At 33.5% G+C, this 20,015-nt stretch overlaps 2 protein-coding genes across 2 annotated transcripts; both read right to left on the minus strand.

Moving 5' to 3' along the window:
• Positions 1-554: 554 nt before the first annotated feature.
• HELRODRAFT_74132 (hypothetical protein) lies at positions 555-2,868 on the minus strand (the record flags this gene model as incomplete). Its single annotated transcript, XM_009014699.1, has 2 exons — positions 555-869; positions 1,240-2,868. 2 exons carry the CDS (start codon positions 2,866-2,868, stop codon positions 555-557), a joined length of 1,944 nt encoding a protein of 647 aa, XP_009012947.1.
• Positions 2,869-3,616: 748 nt separating this feature from the next.
• HELRODRAFT_168846 (hypothetical protein) lies at positions 3,617-13,671 on the minus strand (the record flags this gene model as incomplete). Its single annotated transcript, XM_009014700.1, has 20 exons — positions 3,617-3,924; positions 4,066-4,140; positions 4,417-4,566; positions 4,925-5,026; positions 5,423-5,484; positions 5,706-5,840; positions 5,978-6,141; positions 6,315-6,397; positions 6,746-6,811; positions 7,202-7,268; positions 7,641-7,790; positions 8,272-8,393; positions 8,705-8,739; positions 9,101-9,205; positions 9,488-10,562; positions 11,649-11,688; positions 12,099-12,164; positions 12,411-12,433; positions 12,697-12,802; positions 13,534-13,671. The coding sequence occupies 20 exons, from the start codon at positions 13,669-13,671 to the stop codon at positions 3,617-3,619; spliced, it is 3,072 nt and encodes a 1,023-aa protein (XP_009012948.1).
• Positions 13,672-20,015: the final 6,344 nt, after the last annotated feature.

The following is a 20,015-nucleotide window of genomic DNA, read 5'->3' on the forward strand; positions in this document are numbered from 1 at the left end:
ATTCATTAGTATTGTTTGTATGTGTTCATTTGCTTGTCGTCGGTTTTTTTGCTTTTTTGCTGGCTCTGTGTGTGTGTGTGTGTGGTGTGTTTGTATGTGTGTGAGGCTTGTTGGTTACATTAAATTAATTGATTGGAGTTCATATTAGTACTTAATGTTTTTGTACTTGAGAATAAAAATTTGTTGATATTTGTGTGTTTTCCTTGTTATGAATTTGGTTTTAATGGTTTTAAAATTACAAAAAATTATTATTCCCATAATTTAGCTGCTAAGTTAAGGGCATCTCAATTTATAATTACATGCGTTCTATTTTTAAACATCATATTAGATATGTACAGAAATGAACACTACGAATAAACAAATCCATATGTACATTGTACATTCAGACCTCAAATGACTAACCGATCAAAAAACAACGTAAAATCACACATAAACAATAAACGACCAACTAATCCAATGTTCACATACGTACCCACACACGCACGCACACACACACACGCAGGCTGATATCCACACTTAATCACGCACACATGCATTCACGCAATGGACGCGGGTCACATGAACTGCAATAGTAGAGCCTTCAGCTGCCTCGCCTCATACGTCACAGTGTTCTTTCCTGGGTGCATCTTCTCCGTTTCGAGAGGGGCCTCAACATGGGCCGGTACGGCCCTGCCATGAAATTCACAGTGATCCAGGAAGAGGAGGCAGTCGTGCAAAACCTCGTCCTTCAACATGATCATCTGTTTCGCCAGGTTCTCTAGCATAGAGAGGAAGCACCTCTTGGCGTAGTACCACGTGTCTGTTCCAAGTTTCTTCTGGTAAGGCTCTAAACTTTTGATGACTCTCGAAATTCCAAATTCATAATTTCCCTGTTCATTTATGAAATATTCAGAGAATGACATTTTTCGTGCATTACTGTTGGTCTAATGGTTAAGGTCGCCTGGTGCTATTTCGCAGTAACCGGGTTTGAATATGACAAAAAGATACTGCCTATCACATGCTTCGTGTGTGATGCGTCGTTTAGCGTGTATTCATATACGATGTTTGTGGGCTTTGTTGAATCCTCTGAACTTTGGAAGAGTGTAATTGATCTTTATCGTTATGGCGTTATATAATGAAATCTTATCTGATAGCAGTACTGTAGATTCTTAATGTTTTGATCAACGAGAAACGAAACGTTTATTCTGATAACACGCAAATGTAGCAAGCACACGATAAATACTGAAAGAAGCAACAAACCTTTGCACAGTACAAGGTACCAATGACCAAGTTGACAATGCAGAGATGGAATATCTTCTTATCAGGCTGTTCGTAAGCTACATTTTCTTCTTCTTTCTCAATTTTTCTCATCAATTCTTCGGCCTCCTCATTCTGACTGGTCATGATGTAAGAGACGCAGAGGTTTGCCAGGACAACTGCATTTATTTCGAGAATTTCGTCGTAATGTTTTTTGACCAGTGGTTCATAGAAACCAGCGACTTCTTTGTACTTGTTCTCAAGCATGAACAGAACGTGTCCAACGTTCATGTTCCACACATCCTGATCGTTGCAGAATTCAACTGACTTTCTGAATAATTTTTCTATTTCAGAGTAGTTCTCATGATCCCAGAATATTTTGGCTTGCTGCATTAGAATGGGGATGAACTTATCGATCGTTTCATCAAATTCCTGAATTGCTTGCTTTGTGGCTTCATCATTGTGAACTTTTCTGGACTCTTGAACTTGCTTTGTGAATTTTCTTAAATTTTCAGTTAACTTGGTTGCCATGTCTTCTAATCTACTGTATGCCTCTTCAGGAGCTGTTTGTCTCAAGATGACGACTTCAATAAATTCATATAAAAATGGTGCTAAGTATTTGTAGGTCAGATGTGCGTTTTCTGCCAAAACATCAGCAGCTAGGTCGTAATATTCATATTTAATGTACAACAGCAAGAGGTTTGCAAATGTTTCAGGAGGGAATGATTCTTGTTGCAGTAAAAATTGCAACTTTTCAAAACCTTCAGATGGATTAGTTTCCATATTGAAGAGAGCTTGGTTGTGGAGAGTGACTGGGTCAAGTTCATGCTCCATTCTAGGTGGCATGTCAGTCAAGGACATTTTTGCAAGGTCCATATGTTTCAGTTGAAATTCAATGGCCCCCTGAAGATTAAATGCTTCAACTAACGCTGATTCATGGAGGACTAGAGAGTTTCCGACACTTCTAACATTCAGTCCCTCTGTGTTCATACCTATTGCCAACTCAGAGTGCTCATTTATACCTTTAGATATTATTTTACTGACACACGAATGAGCAACATTAAATCTTTTCAACATATAATGACTAAGAGATATGTTGTACATCAAACTCGGCTTTTCTCCTCCAATTTGTTGAGCTTGTGTAAATTTTTTGAGGGCCTCCTCATACTTTCCTTCACTATAGTGCAAGCATCCAATGTTGTTTATGGCGTCTGGATCATCCTGGGGACAGTCATCAATCAGACTTTTTGCTCCGGTATAATCTTCTTGTCCATATTTAATGCCCGCTTGAAGTTTTACAATTTTTGAATGCAAATTATTCCCATCTACCTGGCATGATATTTTCATGGCTTCCTCATATAAACTTGATTTGTATAAGCACTGGGCATAATAAAGTTTAAATTCTTGATTGGCTGGTTCCAGCATTGTTAATTGTTCGTAGCAATCTGCGGCATTGACAAAATCCTGCAACTGATAGTAACAAAAGCCCAACAGAGACAACGCTGGTCGAGATTTGTCGTAAACCTGAATAATGTTGTTCAAAACCTGTACCGTTTCACTGTATTTTCTATCCTTTATCAAAGTGTATATCGTTGAAGTTACTTCACCTTCTTTCATCTGTATGTTCGCCATCGTTAAAATACTTATAATTTCTTTTATAATTTCAAACAATTAATTTGTACACAGATGCTAGGTGTTGCTATGGTGACAATTGCCATAGAACATATAAATCGAACAACAGTGCGATCTATGCATACTCCTATAATACCCAAACATGTTACATTTATTCTGCATATATGTTGGAAATTATCCACATTTAATGTACTTTATTTTCATACTGTGAAATAGTACAAACACTCACTAAAACGCAGTAACCTTTTCAAGAGTCAGTGAAAAGGATGAGTCTCACAAAAAAACGCCAGCGACTTGTCGAGTTCACAGGATACGGCATCAATTTAAATCTCCAACGTCGAAATATCACGTCTTTCGGGCTCTTAATTCTAGGTTCATTAACATCGTTTTTATTGAATATAACGAAAACAAGCAACCGTAAATAAAATGTCGATACCAATAGCCGTCTATAATTTCGAAACGAATCTGTCAAACTAAAAAACTTTTCGGAAATTTTTAATTCATTCATGTAAATGAAACCGTTAACACATTTCTACCTTTTAATTAGAAATACCGTACGTGACAATTCATTGGGGTTTATAAAAAACAAAACTTACACCGCCAATAATTAATAAAAGATAAACAAAAGTAATAAAATACGTCTGGAACAAACAAACAACAAACGAACAATGCAAATCTGATTCATATATCGATAGAAAGATAGTTCAACATGCTTTGAACGTCAATTCTATGAAATAACGACAACTGCTCAATATCTTCTGAATGACCCACTCGAGGGCCCCATAGATTTGTAGCTCTCAAACGGACCAGGTCCTCCTCTGTTTAGGCCACCCATAAAGTTGGAGCCAGAGGGCATGAAGGATCCACCAGGTCCATCAAACTGGGGTGCAAATGATGATTGGAGGGAGGGCATCATACCCGATGAGGTCCACGACCTGGGAGCTATGAAGTTGGAAGATAGAATGTTCTTGGTGTGTTCAGCCGGCCACTGTAGTGGTGGGTAATGATGTCCGTGATGTTGGTAGTCTAATGGAGCGTTTCCTTCATCCGGAGTAACTGGTTGATGAAGATTTAAATTGTATTTGACTAACTCGTAAAAAATAACTTAACGTGAACAAAACTTAACGTGAACAAAACATAAGGCAACGAAAAGTGTGCATCGGAATTGATACAAATATTCATTTCATATTAAAAGACCACAGAAACACGTACTCATCATTCTCCTGCTGCTCCAGTCGGCACTGCTACTACCACTGCTGTTTCCAGGCAGACCTGTGGTTACAATGAATATAATAATTATAATGAACTAAGGATGGTCAGAAAGGAAGCAGTGATACAGTTAAATATGTATAAGTAGGATGTCTCTTTAGGCCTTATAAACAAAAGCTTTAAGTTTTCTTAAATAACATTTCAACAACAAAGTAATTAGGATCTGCCTTGAAAGCACTCAAAAATTGTTAGAAAACTGATTAAAAAATCATTAAAACCCTTGTGAAGGTATGAAAGACACAAAGAAGAAGCAACTTTGACACAAAAACCACACCCAACCTCTTCGATGATCCATAACGCTTTCAGAGGATGGCTTAACTCCGCACATCCTCCACTCAACTTTGGCACTCGGGGAGCTTCCTCTACCACGTGATGATGATGACGTCAGTGACGACGCCTGCTTCAATGCAGCAGCTGCTGCATTCGCTGCTGCTGATGAAGATGAGTGATAATGATGATTTGACGCCATCTCTGCCTCCACCATTCTTGGTCTAAAGAGTGTAATTAGGTTATATTTTATTACTGTTACTATGATAACAGTATTGATTGTACCATTGTGAGTGAGATGCATACTCAACGTTTAAAAAACCTGCAGATCTACATAGAAACTTTGGCATCATTAGCATTACACATAATCAGAAATACCGGTACTCAGAGAGACATACAAACAAAGACACAAACACACACAGAGAGAAAGAGAGAGAGAGAGAGAGAGAGAGAGAGAGAGAGAGAAAAGGGGGGAATTAGAAACAAACGTGGAAACAAAGACAAAAACAGCAGTAGCCACCTCTTACTATCATGCTTACTCCTGCTTCTCTCTCTCCTTGAGCTAGAACTATGGAGGTGATGGTGATCAGCAATGCTACCGCGATGCTCCGATGGCTTGCTCCTGCATCCAAAAAAATTACATTCAATTAATTTGTCTAATTTTACAAACTACAAAATTTACACACTTAAAATTCTTTCCAAATTAATTATTTATAATTCAAATTCTATCAATGAAGTATATTTTTAAAAGATTGCAAATATATCAAAAATTGTTATTCCATACATGTTTTCATTTATCATTTTTCAATTAATGAACATTTGAATAAAAAATTTTGTATAAATACCTACAGACGTATCAAGATGTAATAATATTATAAAGGTTTTAGCTTGCAACATATCAATAAATAAATTATCTAATAAATACGATGTATTACACATATACACAGACAAACAGATAGACAAACATAGACAGATACAAACAGGCAATAAAACTAATAAATAGCTAGCCTTTCAAGACTTGGTGGTCTCTTGGTGGCTCCATATCCAAAGGTAGGTGGTCTTTTTAGCTCTGGAGATTTTCTGAAAAAAATTTTATTTATAAATTTCTTCATTAATTCATCTACTTATTGTATCAAAAATTATTATAAAATAATAAATAATTATATAGTTATATTGTATTAATACATTTTAGCTTAATTGATATGTGGTTATTTAATATTATGAAGAAATTTTAACTATAATTAGGTGTAATTTTTGTCATAATTTTTTTTATCAGCCAATCAATCCATTGATCAAAATACCTGAGTAACTGTTTCCTCCTCTCTTCTCTATCCCTCTCCAACTTTTCACGTTCTCTCTTCTGGCGCTCTCTCTCCAGAGCAATTTTCTCTCTCTCAGCCTTCATGCGATCAAGCTCCAATTTCTGCTTCTCTAATCTAATTGAGTGAATTTAATTTGATAAAATTATAGTTGAATAATTTATTATGCTAATTAATGAATAATCAACAAAAACAACAGACTAACAATGTTAAATTTAAAATAAAATTATCAATCACCATCCTTATAAACACACCTCAATTTTTCTCTCTCCCTAGCCAGCCTGTTTGCCTCCTCTCTCTGTAACATCTCTATCTCTCTCTGCCTCTCCCTCTCTCTGTTCAGCATCATCTCCTGTCTCTTCTCCTCTTGTCTCTTTATTCTCTCCCTCTGTCTTTCCTTCTCTTTCTCTCTGGCCTCCTATTTCAGAGCACAATGGTGGTTAAGGTAATTATCATTTAAGGTAGATAAAATGTTGAACACTTCAACCAAAATAATTATTAATAATTCAAATGAACAAACAAACCAAATGAACAGACGAACAAATGAACAAACAAACAAAAAGCTAAACAAAAAAAAAATGCCAAACAAACCCTGATTTTTTCAAGAGTTAGCATATCTCTTATGGGTGATCTCTTTCTGCTATCATACTTAAACCTACTGCTATGATGGTAATCTGCAAATTAAATGGTTAACATAAAAAAAAATGATATGGTGAAATTTTAATTCATATAATTTAAAATCATGATTTGATTAGTTCATTATTTATTTTTCTTTTACTACAAATCATTTAAATATTTGTGACATAAATTTTTATTTCACACCAATATTTGCGTAATTTTAATGAATTTTCTGTTTTCCCAAATTACAAAGATCATCCTCTACATTAATTAATTAATTAATTAGATCATTAATTAAAGAGCTTACTAAAAATTATCAATTAATATTATGAAATTATTACATTATAGAATTATCGTTTGCGGGTATGACAGAATGATATGATTAAAATGATATAACAACTAACCATCTATTTTGCTCTTATCTTGTTCATCTCTATCTTTCCTCACAATGCTCTTTGAATCTTTTGACGCTGATGTTGTTGTTGTCGTCGTCGTTGTTGTTGTAGTAGTAGTAGTAGCTGAAGTTTTAGTTGAAGACGTAGCTGATGCCGTTGTAGAAGCTTTGGTAGCAACTGTAGCAGTAGTTATGGTAGTAGCGACAGTAGCTGCGGAAGAAGAGGTCGCTGTAGTGGCAGTTGGCTTTGTTGATGTCATAGTTGAAGAAGAGGAAGATGAAGATGTTGTTGCCTTTGAATCAACACTAGAAGACAGTGGCTTGCCTGCTGTTTTAGAATAATTAAATATGATACTACAGAAAATCAACAAAAACTTCATAAGTAACAATAGCAAAACTTTGTAAGAGTTTAAATTGTACAAAAAAACCCCAACAAAATAATAATTATAATATTAAAAATAATAACCCTCAGCTGTCTTGTTAGAGAGAACCTTCTTATTTACAATCACCTGGGCTGATGAATTATCTTTAGCCTGAGAAAAGGGTGGTCATCAAAAATATAAAATTTATATTAAAATCAATAGCAAGAGCATAAATGGGCGGCGTGATGGCTCAATGATTAAAGGCGCCTGGTATTGCTGCTGCAGTGACTGGGTTCGAATGCAAAGAGATCCCCGCCTACACATATGCAATGTGTATGATGCGTGGTTTTCATGCGTATTCATATACACTGTGTGTGCTTGCGGTTGAAACCTCCGAAGCAAGCGCAAAAGAGAGAGTAACCTTTAACCTTTTTTAACTTTTAAATGAAGAAAAACTCTAACAATAAAAAGAACATTAATAATAAAAATGGAAAAAAATGAAAAAGACAAAAGCATCGGGAAATGAGTTTCTTTCCAACCAACCCTATCAACAGTTATCATCCTTCCATGCAGCTCTGTTCTATTGAGGAACTCGACGCATTTTGAAACTTCATCTGCAGTCATCATGGTCACGAAGCCGTAACATTTTGACCCGGGACTTTTGGCATTTGTGACTACCTTAGCTCCTGTAACCTGTGATAATTAATTAACATCATCATCTTTATCATCATCATCATCAATGTTCTCTGTACATCATCACCACCTTATCCTCACAATTCTTTCCATCTTTATCATCATCGCAATCAATATTATCTTCAACCATTATCAGTGTATCATTGTAGAGATCACCTCAATTAAAATTCCTCACGGCACATAAAAAAAGTTGAAAAAAAGAAACCATATTGATTTGATACCAGCTGCATAACTTTTTCAAAAATGATACAGGCTCGATACAAATTTTCACATTTCTCGAGATAAAAATACGTCAACAACAACAACAAGAACAATAACAACGACAACATCAGTAATAATAGCAATACCTTTCTACATTTACTGAATACATCAACAACAACAATAAGAAGAATGACAACAACTACAACAGAAATAACAACAACAATAGGAATAATAACGACAGTAACAACAGCAGCAGTACTAGCAACAACAATAACAATACCTTTCCATATTTGCTGAAGAGATTCTTGAGGTCAGCAGCCCTCGTGGTCGAGGACAGTCCACTGACCCACAAGTTGTTCCCAGAGTTGTTGGACATTAAGGTCGTTGTTAACTTTTTCATTTCTGTATGTTTGTGTTTATTTCATCCATTCATTTAGTCAGGCAATCGTGTAATTCATTCATTCATGCAATCATTTAATCAGCCACCCATTCATTCATTCATTCATTCACTCACACAATCAATCAATCAATCAATCAATCTTCGTTTTGCGTCCAGAGTCCCGGTTCCTTGAGGTAGGACGTTGTTTTCTTTGCCATCAACTCACACAATCAAGGCACAAAATCCATTCATTTGTAGTTCATGTCATGTCACATGATAAAGATAAAAAATGTAGAAATTTGAAAATATGAAAAAATAAAGAAAAATAAATTACCTTTGCCATCTTTTGTTAAGCTGGTCCCGCTATTACTGTTTCGAATGAAGAGTTAATTTATAATTAGTCAGTTAAGATTTAAATAATTGATCAATTAAAATTAATCAATTAAACAAATAAATAATTAACAATGATTTGTTTGCTGAAAATTATTTTCATTTGACCACTGATGAAAGGCATGTAGCAATTTTAAAATGATAATCTCAAGCTGTACAACACCCCCATAGAAATATAGTAACTAAACCTAGTTGGCTGCTTACAAACAAACAAACAAAAGACACACACACAGACATATATATATATAATTATATATAAATATATATATAAACACATGCATATATAGATATATTAATGTAGAATTTGTGATCATCTTTGTCCAGTAGATCGGATGGAAACATGTCCAGTGGATCAGATGATGGAAAAATGGAAGTCTTTAGGTCCACAATTGCAAAGAGGTTTTGCTGTGTTAATGAAGTTTTCCCCAATCCACAGTAGATGCATCTTTAGTGCGTGCACACGTGTGTGTGTGTGTGGTGGTTATTCATCTTCTTTCTTCATTTTATCGTATTCGCATTCGATTGTCAATTAAACATTCACGTACACAACATGCACACAAATTTACATTAAAACACTTGTTAGATCTATGCAATTGTCTCAATTTGCTCGTCTACCACTTACTGAATTAACAAGATAACAAACTAGTAAATCCCAACAACTGCTATCAACATCACTTACTCACATTAGGTACATGCACTGATATTACATAATGATTAAGTAACCAACCTTTTTTTATTAACATTACCAACATCTGAAGAAATGTTGGTGTCACTGGAGACTGCATGACTCATGGACGAGGAGTTGGATGCGGGAATGCTTTGAAAAGATTTCTCATCCACTACTTTCTCCTTTTTGTTTTCTTCATTCTTAGCTGCTGTGTCTACTTTAACATGATCTTTTTCTTTATCTTCTTTTATGAGAGCTCCAGCTGGCGAGGTATTCGGTCTGACATCAGTTTTAATATTGAGTGAGGAGTCGGCGGACTTCACTGGGGTATCTTTCCTGTTTGGATCGTTATTGTTTTCATCAGTGCTGGCAATTGCTTCCCCTGGTCTCTCAGTTGAGTTTGATTTCTGAGGTTGTTGTTGTTGTTGATGTTGGATTGGTTGCTTCTTGTCATCATGAGGCAATTCAGTGGCTTCATCTGCATGCAGACTCAACAATTTATCCTCATTAATTTCTTCCTCTGGCACTAAGGTTCCATCCTCGTGATTTAGGAAGTCATCGTCGGCATGTTCGAGGTCGCGTAGCAGTTCACTGCTGGAGTCAAGGTTGGATGATGTTCTCTGTAGTTCGTGTGGGAAGTCAGATATATTGATGGCAAGGTCGGAATCTGTTTCATCTTTGTCAGTGTCTATGTGGTACCCTTGAATGACTAGAGAACCGGATGCATTGTCCTGCACGTTGTTGTTGTACATGTCATTGTCGTTGTCTTCATCGTCGTTGATCTCTAGCGAGTATTCATCTTCTTCATTGTTGTTATTATTGCCACTATCATACATATCATTGTCATCAATGTCAATTCCTCTTTCTTCAACATCATCATCTGCATTGCAAGACGATTCCATAGGCATATCATTTTGTATAATTTTCCCATTCGACATCCTTGGAAAGTCATCTCCATCGAGATCGACGATCAGGTGATCCTCAAATTCGTTACTTTCGTTCAAAAGGTCACAAGTTTCTTCAGTTTTTCCTGACTTTTGTTTAAACATAGTAGCGGCAGCTTCTCCTTCTTTTTCACTAGTTCCTTCTGTATCACTATCCAAATTGATTAGTTGAGACGACGATGCAGAGCCTTCTGATATTGTACAAACAAAATTACCAATATATACATTTGTTTATTGACATACACTGCTATGTGTAATGTTTATTATACATTAACACATACATAAGTATACATACATACTTACATACATACATCTATATATACATACACATGCACATGTTGAACATAAATCAAACCATGCAATCAACATTCATAAGTAATATCAATAATCAATAATAATAATTGACAGATAGAAGCTATCAAATTATTCTCATCAATCTATCATCTTACACATTCATTATTAAATATTATTGAACTTGTTTTGCACCAATTCTACACTTAATACATATCTACAATGAGTGTATTTATAATTGAACACTTTTTTGTTAATTTAATAAATTTATGACAAGAAGCACTAAAGATAAAATTTTTGTTAATTTCTTGTTAACATAATAATTCTATGAAAAAAATCACTGGTGATATTGTAAGCTAACCCATTAATTGTATTTGTAATTACAGAAGCTTGAATATGTGTATTACTCCTTAAACTTGAACCCATAAAACAATGTCACACCCTACAAATTCCTAACTTATAATACAAAAATCATTTCAAAGGAATTAAACTATCTGGGAATATAAAAAAAAAATCTAAGAAGGGTAAACCAGCTGTAGAAAAAAAAACTTCTAAAACTTTAAATAAGAAATAATCTGACAATGTCTTATTTGAATGAAGACTAAACTAACAACTTTAATTCTGTTGGATTCATCCTAATTTATATTATTATACAGAAATAAGCTAATACACATTCTTATGTTCATCTAGGCGTGTTTGTATGTTTGTATGTTTTTATGTTTGTATGTTTACAAATTGTCAGTAGCGAATAATTGTAAAAGCATGTGCCAACTCCAATTAATTGAATACTGCATCATAAATAAAATAAAATAATAAACCTTTACTGGAATAAAATATAATAATATAATATAATATTAATAATAATATAATATTAATAATATATAATAATATATATAATAATATAATATAATATAAACCAAACTTAAACTTAAAGTTTAAGTTTGGTTTGTTAGTAAGAATGAAAAAAAGGAGTTTCGTCAAAATACCTGATAACTTTTTCTTGTCACCAGGACTAGGACTTCCTTCCTGATTAAGAAAAATTGAAAAAAATAAATGTGAGAAAATATGTAAATATGCCATCAATATTTATAAAAATGATAACAGACACACACACGCAGGCACGCGCACACACACACACGCACGCATATACTTGGATATGAAACAACAAATAACAACAATAACCAATAGGGTAGTGAAAGGAAAATGTTATAAAAAAGTTTAAATGTTATAGTTAAGTTGGACATCCATCCAAGGCGTAGGTTTGTGGCAATTTTTACAACAAAACTTAAAACAACCATAAATCAAACTTTTTTTTGACCATTCAACAAAAACACAGCCCTCATTAAAATGGTGAAAGAAAAATTTGGGATAAGGTGTATGCGGCTAACAGTCTTACCAAATTTGTTACAAAAAAATAATGGTGAGAATAAGCTTACTTCAAATCCGGCAGTGGTCATCTCGCTCCTATCAGAGCCAACCTCTTCGACTGCGCTCTCCCGTTCCTTTGAAATTAAAATTAGGAATTATAAATTATTTATAATTTATAAAAAATCTTTAATTAATCAAAATTATTATTCTTTGTTATAATATAAAACAAATGCATAGATAATGAATATATATTTTTAAATAAATAAATATGGATGGATGTTTTAAATTATCGTCAAAAGGTTAACTTTAAAAGATCAAGATTATTGAGTAGACAAGATGTTCAAAAAATTTCTATTTGAAAACAATTATATAGAACTTACGGTGTAACTGACATCTGACTTCTCTGCAATGAAAAAAAATTTTTTTATTAATACAAAATTGTATAAAAAATTTTCAAAAGTATGTTTTACTAGGAATTCATAACAAAATATAGTTTTCTTGATTATCATAGGGCTTAGATTTAGGACTATGGTAACAGTATGTAATTTTAATAAATATATCTGAACAGATGCATGTATGTAAACACTATATTAAACTGCAATTGCAAGCACTTCTTCATCGATAACAATAGTACAGTGGTCAATAGAGTGAAACTTTCCCAAATACCTTCTGGATATATATGAATAAATTTGAATGGCCTACTATTTTGCTTTGTGGGAGCGACGGTGAAAAAGATGAACGTTTCTGGATTGTTACCCTCGTCTGTTAATGCCTATAAATTAAAAATAACAATTTATATATGAATAAATAAAATGCGAACATGTTATATGAAATAAATAATATAATTAAATATAAAACAAGAAAAATAAAATAAAAAGAAAAATCATTTTCTATTAACTTTAATTAAAGTTAATTAATATTTATATATCTTAAAAAACATAATTTTAAAAAACTTTTATATAATAATATTAGTTAATTAATTATATTATTTTTTTAAATAAAACATCAGTCGCTTGCTATGGTGCTTTATAAAATGACATTTCAACAACCATTTTGATTTATCTTAAATTTAATTTACTTTTAAGTCTTAATGACAACAAACATTATGATCATTTGAAAATAAACATGAAAAAATACAACATTAAAATACAAAATCAGAAATAAATAGCAATGCATTCAATGGACAATGGTGGCAATTCAACAATTTTTGCAGACTGACTGATTACAAACTTAAAAAAAATTCTGAAAAAAAAAAAACAGAAATACCACGCTAGGGGCATTCCCTATCTATTCCTATTCAATTCACATTCACATTCAGTTTTAGACATTTGTTTTGGTTTTCAAATTTCATTTTTTTAAATATTTTAACGTGAAAAAATAAAATTTAATTAAATTTTATAAAAAAAAAGACAATGGATAAAAAATTGAATCTGAAGTTTGTCAAAAAAAAAATGTTGGTCCGTAAAAATTCACAATTCAAATCAGGAATTATAGAGAAGGTACTTTTGAAAGTCGTTCCAGCAAGGCCTGCTTCACGCCTGTCTTCTCTAGATTCCGCTTCTCCAGTTCATTCTTCAAATCGATAACTCTTAAATCGTTGATTTTTTTCGCGATACGACCGTAAGCATCCTGATCGGCCATTTTGCTTATCAAAATTCTGGTCGAAAAATTCGCAAATCTCTAACGAACTAACGCCTAATTTGATTAATATATATGTCTATAAACCAAATTAAAACAAAGATCGCAAAACGTACGCTTATGGAAGTTAGGGTAATTAAATTTAAATTGTCTAGCGCCTAATAATGCTATTTTTGTTCGCCAATCATTGAAATATATGAACGAACTCATATAATTAGAATAAATGTAACGCCCTCGCTCATTTTTGACGGTCGAGCAAGGAGCTTACTTCCGGAGGAAAATTGGAGGGTGATTTTTTATCGCCCAAGTCTAAAATTACGATCGTTTATTTACTAATTTCGGAATATTGCTTTTATTTAAAATGTTTTGAAAGGTGATACTAGATGTTGTTTTAGGATAGATATTGCTGTATGACGGTTTTTGCATTTTAAATTAAAAAAATTTTTTGTGAACCACTCTTCTAACACTTGACTCGTTAACGATTAACTGTAACCGGTAAGGGTAACGTAACAACATTAACGACGACTAATTAGTAATTAAATTACTAAACTCTAATAATTAAGCTAAAACTAAACTACTAATTCTAATTACTAATTAAAATAAATAACAGTTAACACTAACGAACATTAACAGATTAGACTACTAGAGACTACCAACCACTACACTACTACATACTACAACTACTACACTAACAGCACTTGTTCCTAAAATCCTAAATCCTATTGCTTGATTGGTTGTAAAATTTTTACTTACGATGCTTAGGCCTGGGAATAAAGAATATATTTTTTAAAATAACTAATATTCAATGATTTTTGCTAGTTATTCAATTATGTGGATAATTTCATATAATTAGAATAATTTGTCGTTATTTGGATTATTGGCTTACGAAATTGCATGGATTTTAACGAGCAAGCTATATGAAATATTTACTTGACTTAATATGCTTAAAATATTGTAGTAATTCTCTTTAATTTTATTAAACAAAATTATGATTTTATTCAATAAAATTATGTATTATTAAATTATTGTTGTTAATTTGAATATAAAAATTATACTTTTGGTCCTGTGAAATCCGGTGGTTTTTTACTGAAGCCGAAGGTTGTCTTAGTAGGATTGAACTAAAGTCACCCTTTTTTACAATCAATCAATCAATCAATCAATTAGCTTATAAAGCGCTATTTCCGCGATGTTCAACAGCGCTCCTCAATGAATTTTGAAAACAGATGGGTCTTGAGATCCGCTCTGAACTTCGCAAGTGATGGAGAAATAGTCAGAGAAGTAGGTAGAGAGTTCCAGAGAAAAGGACCAGAAAAAGCAAAAGCAGATTTAGCAAAAGAGTGTTTAACACGAGTTAAGAAAAAGCGAGAAGAAGAAGACGATCGTAAACCGGGGCGTTTAGGTTCAATTAATATATCTGATAAATACTTAGGAAATAATTTAGATTGAGACTTATACATGAACGTGCAAATTTTAAAAATTATTCTATATTTTATAGGTAGCCAGTGCAAGAGAACAAGATATGGAGATATATGAGAAAAGAAAGGGGCACGAGCAACTAGAAGAGCAGCAGAGTTAAAAGCTTTACTTAAAGGATAGAGTATAGAGTCAGGAAGACCATAGTAGAACGAGTTACAATAATCAATCCTAGATAAGACTAACGAAGTAACAAGAAGGAGAAGAGTAGGATCATCAAGAAAAGGCAAAAGTTTTTTTATTCTACGTAGATGAAAGTAAGAGCTTCTAGCAACACTATTAATCTGAGAAGAGAGAGACATAGTAGAATCAAAGATAAAACCTAGACTACGAAACTTATGAGAGACATCAAGAGTTTTAGAATCAGGTAAGATAATAGGAGGAATAGTAATAGAGTGTTTAGATTTATTAAAACAAATTAATTCAAACTTAGAAGGATTAAGTTTAAGACACATAGAGCCAGACCAAGCGATAATCGAAGAAAGACATAGAGATAAATTATGAAGAACACTATTGAGATTAGATGGAGGAAAAGAAGTATAAATATAAGAATCATCAGCATATAGTTGACTAGAGAAAGAAAAGTTATTAATAATACGAGGTAGTTCAGAAGTATAGAGTATAAATAGAAAAGGTACCCCGAAAGTAAGAGTAGAGGAGTTAGAAGTAGAATTATTGAGAACAACAGAAGAAAAACGATTACAGAGATAAGAAGAAAACCAAGATAGACAAGAATCAGTAATATTAAAAGAAAGATGCAGCAGTCTCAAGAGAATAGTATGGTCAACAGTATCAAAAGCTGAAGAAAAGTCAAGAGCAAGAAGAAGAGTAAGATTACTATTGTCACTAGAGAGAAGGATATCATTGTGTATTATTGATACACTATTCGATCATGTTAAAAATTTGTTTGCTCATGAAATAAACGACCTAAATAGATCAAAATTATTTGAACAACTATCTTCATTATATTCAATGAATATTTTACATTCTGCTGGTGCTCATAGAAATTATAGTTACTGAAATCATACGTTGGCTTACTGGAGTGGCTTACTGGGTCTCATACAACAGTGTCATGGCGGTTTTCTTTACATATAATGCTTTAAATAAGTCAATATATCCATTTCACAATTATTTTTGTCAACATAAATAAAGAAATTGCTTTTGTCTGGTAAAATACAGTGGCCAAGTAAAGCCGTATGTTGGCTTAATCGGATTTTTTTTTCATATATAAAATATTATGAGATCAATCAACCAACCATTCATTCAATCAACTAATCAACCAACCAATCAATGAACCATATTTGAAAAATATTTCCAAGGCTTGTTTAAACTCGAACAAACACTTAACTGTAGGGACAAACAATTTCGAGATTTTAGTAAAGAAAGAAACCAAATTAAAAAAACTAGAAACCAGTCAACATTTAATAAATAATTAAATAAATAGACATTATTAAAAAGATTGTTCAAAAAGGTAAAATTTAAGGCGACGACGAGAATAAAATGTAGTTTGTTTTGTTGGTGTGGGGCTGTGAAACGAAAACAAACACATCACAAAAAACTAGTAAAAAGTTGCAAGAATAGTAGTCAGTCACCTACCTACAATTAAATTACTCTCAGGGCCCTAGCTTACTTATAATCATTAACTCAACTCACCTACCTACAAATATGTTTTTCTACGTTTTTGGAATTTTACATGTTTTAGGTAATTTATTTTACATATTTCAGCGTTTTTATTTTACCTGAAACTTTTTAACTAATGTCAAGCCCTAGCCTACCTACGATTGTTCAACTCATCTCAATCCCTAACTTACCTACGAATTAAATTAAGTCTGGTAAAGAAAATAGAAAATTGAAGAAAAACATAACGACAACGAATGAATGGATGTTGTGTATGTGTGTGTTTTATTGATGTGTGTGTGTGTAAATGTGCGGGCGTGTACTCTCCAAAAACTTCTTCACTCACTACAAACGAACCTCCATTGCACCGACCATCATCTGACACGCATCGATGGAATGAATTTGACCGGATACTGAAAAACACTAAATTAAAAAAAAATAATTCTTTAAAGTAAAAAACAAGCCATTGGAAAAAAAGGCAACTTATCTTATTTACCTACTTCTCTGACTACTCCATCACTTGCGAAGTTCAGAGCGGATCTCAAAACCCATCTGTTTTCAAAATTCATTGAGGAGCGCTGTTGAACATCGCGGAAATAGCGCTTTATAAGCTAATTGATTGATTGATTGATTGATTGGATTGATTGATTGATTGATTGATTGATTGATTGATTGATTGATTGATTGATTGATTGATTGATTGATTGATTGATTGATTGATTGAGATGACAAATTCGAGTACTTTCAATGGTACGATGGGACAAGAACAATGGGACAAGAACAAATTTCTTTTAATATTATCTTCAAATTGTCATCGGAACGATCATCATGAGACCACCATCTGAAACATGCTGACGCCCACCACAGCCCACCTCTCATCATTCTGTAAAAAGATATTTTTATTAGCTTAGTAGTAAATCAAGGAACAAAGGAACGAACGAATAAATGATGAATTGAATGATTTAACGAATGAATAGAATGAATCAATTAGTGGAGGAATAATTTGAAAGAGTGATAAAATGAATGAGAAAAATTAAAAAAAAACTAAGCCATACTTCAAAAATCGTCGTTGTTGTTTTCTTCAAATTGTCATCGGAACGATCATCATGAGACCATCATGTGAAACGTGCTGACGCCCACCACAGCCCACCTCTCATCATTCTGTAAAAAGTTATTTTTATTAGTTTAGTAGTAAATCAAGGAACAAAGGAACGAACGAATAAATGATGAACTGAATGATTAAATAATTAGTTAAAAGAATGAATGAATGAATGAATAGAACGAATTAACGTCAATTAATGGAAGAATAATTTGAAAGATTGAAGAAAAAAATGAATGAATGAGAAAATAAAAAAAAACGAAATTAAACCTTACTTCAAAAATCGTCGTTACTTCAATCCATTGCACCGACCGCACCGACCACCACATTCAGATAGGCACACAAGACTTCATCCGAACTTCTGAGCGTCAGTCGAACAGCCAACGCGCTGATTCTTCCTACACCACACCATCATACGTAAATCATCATGAGACTACCCTCTGAAACGTGCTGACTCCCACCACTGCCCACCTCTCATCATTCTGTAGACAATTTTTTTATTAGCGTAGTAGTAAATGAATGTTAGAATCTTAGAAGCAAAAAATTATAAAATGGAAATAATGGCAAATAAATAATAAATGAAAATAATAGAGATTAAAATGTAAAAAAAAAACTTACCGTCGTCCATTCGACAAAGGCAGAATGTTGAATGCTTTCCGGTTCTTACGTTGTCCTCCAAAACTGGTGCCAGTCCTCCTCGAGATTGTTGTTGAAACACAGCCCGTGGAATGGAGAAAGAGAAAATTCTAATCAGAAAGCTTAGCGGTGCCTGCATCTCAAATTGCTTAATAAAAATAATCCTATCTACCTATTCAATTACCTTAACTAATCTATATTAAATTGTTAATGGTACGATAGTCGAAAGTCCCCCTTCATTCTCCCTTCTTTGCACAGAGGTTCACCGACAGCCAGGGCACCGGATAGTAAACCATTGCCGTGCGGATAGTAGACTATTGCCGTCCGGATAGTAAACCATTGCCGGTTCACCACTGGCCACCAAGGCTTACCTCTGACAACGGACTTTGAAATTCAGAGTCTATCGGCTATCGTACCCTCAGCTTACCTATTCATTACAATTAAGCCCTAGCTTACCTAAAATTACAAAACTCAAGAGCCCAATTCATTGGCCTTTCGGCACCCACCCCACCACCTACGTAATGCCTTGGGCTCCAACTTAGTAATAATAATATAAAACTTAAACCCTAAATCTATTAATGAGTATGTGTTACAACGTAGCCTTAACTTACCTATTCATTACATTATGGCCTTAACTTACCTAAAATTAAAAAAACTCAAGAGCCCAATTCATTGGCCTTTCGGCACCCACCCCACCACCTACGTAATGCCTTGGGTTCCGACATAATAATAATAATATAAAACTTATAATTAACCTACCTATCGATACACATACAGCGTTTTAATTTACATTACAAGATTGTTCCTAGAATTACATTATTGCCCTTAACTACCTATGAAATTAAATTACTCTCAACCTTAGTAATAATAAATTAGAATGTGTAATGAAAATAAAATTACGCTCAAATACTAATATATGTGTTTATATATGTATTTATGTGTGTAATACGCTAATGCGTGTAATGTGGGTGCAAGAAAAAAATAGAAGCGATAAACTTACGCGCCTACCTATTCAACTACATTAGTGTTGGATGCTTCCTATCTATCCTACCTACAATTAAAATTATGCCTATCTAACCTACCTATATAGCTACTTAATGTAATTGTGTGTGTGTGTGTATGTGCGTGTAAGCATTCTTACTTATTTTTAAATTACAGAGAAAAAAGAATAAAACGTATCCCAGCCAGGCGTGTATTCTTTGCCTCTGAATGAATGAACGTAGCCTGACATCTTCCACGATGAACTCCTCTGGAAGCTTCAGCCTGAATGAAATGAATGAAATAAAAAAATCTTATTTATTTAATTAATTTAAAGGAAAATAGAGAAACGAGCCGCGGTGAAACCCGCCAGCCGGAAAAGCCAGCCAATTGGCAAAAAGAGAAACCGCAAAGAAACCGTAAAACGAACCCAGCCAGGCGTGCATTCTTTGACACTGAATGAACGAACGTAGCGTGACATCACAACCATTCTGATCCTCCACGATGAACTCCTCCGGAAGCTTCAACCTAAATGAATGGACAA

Source organism: Helobdella robusta (genome assembly GCF_000326865.2).
Source record: "Helobdella robusta unplaced genomic scaffold HELROscaffold_14, whole genome shotgun sequence".
NCBI lineage: Eukaryota > Metazoa > Annelida > Clitellata > Rhynchobdellida > Glossiphoniidae > Helobdella > Helobdella robusta.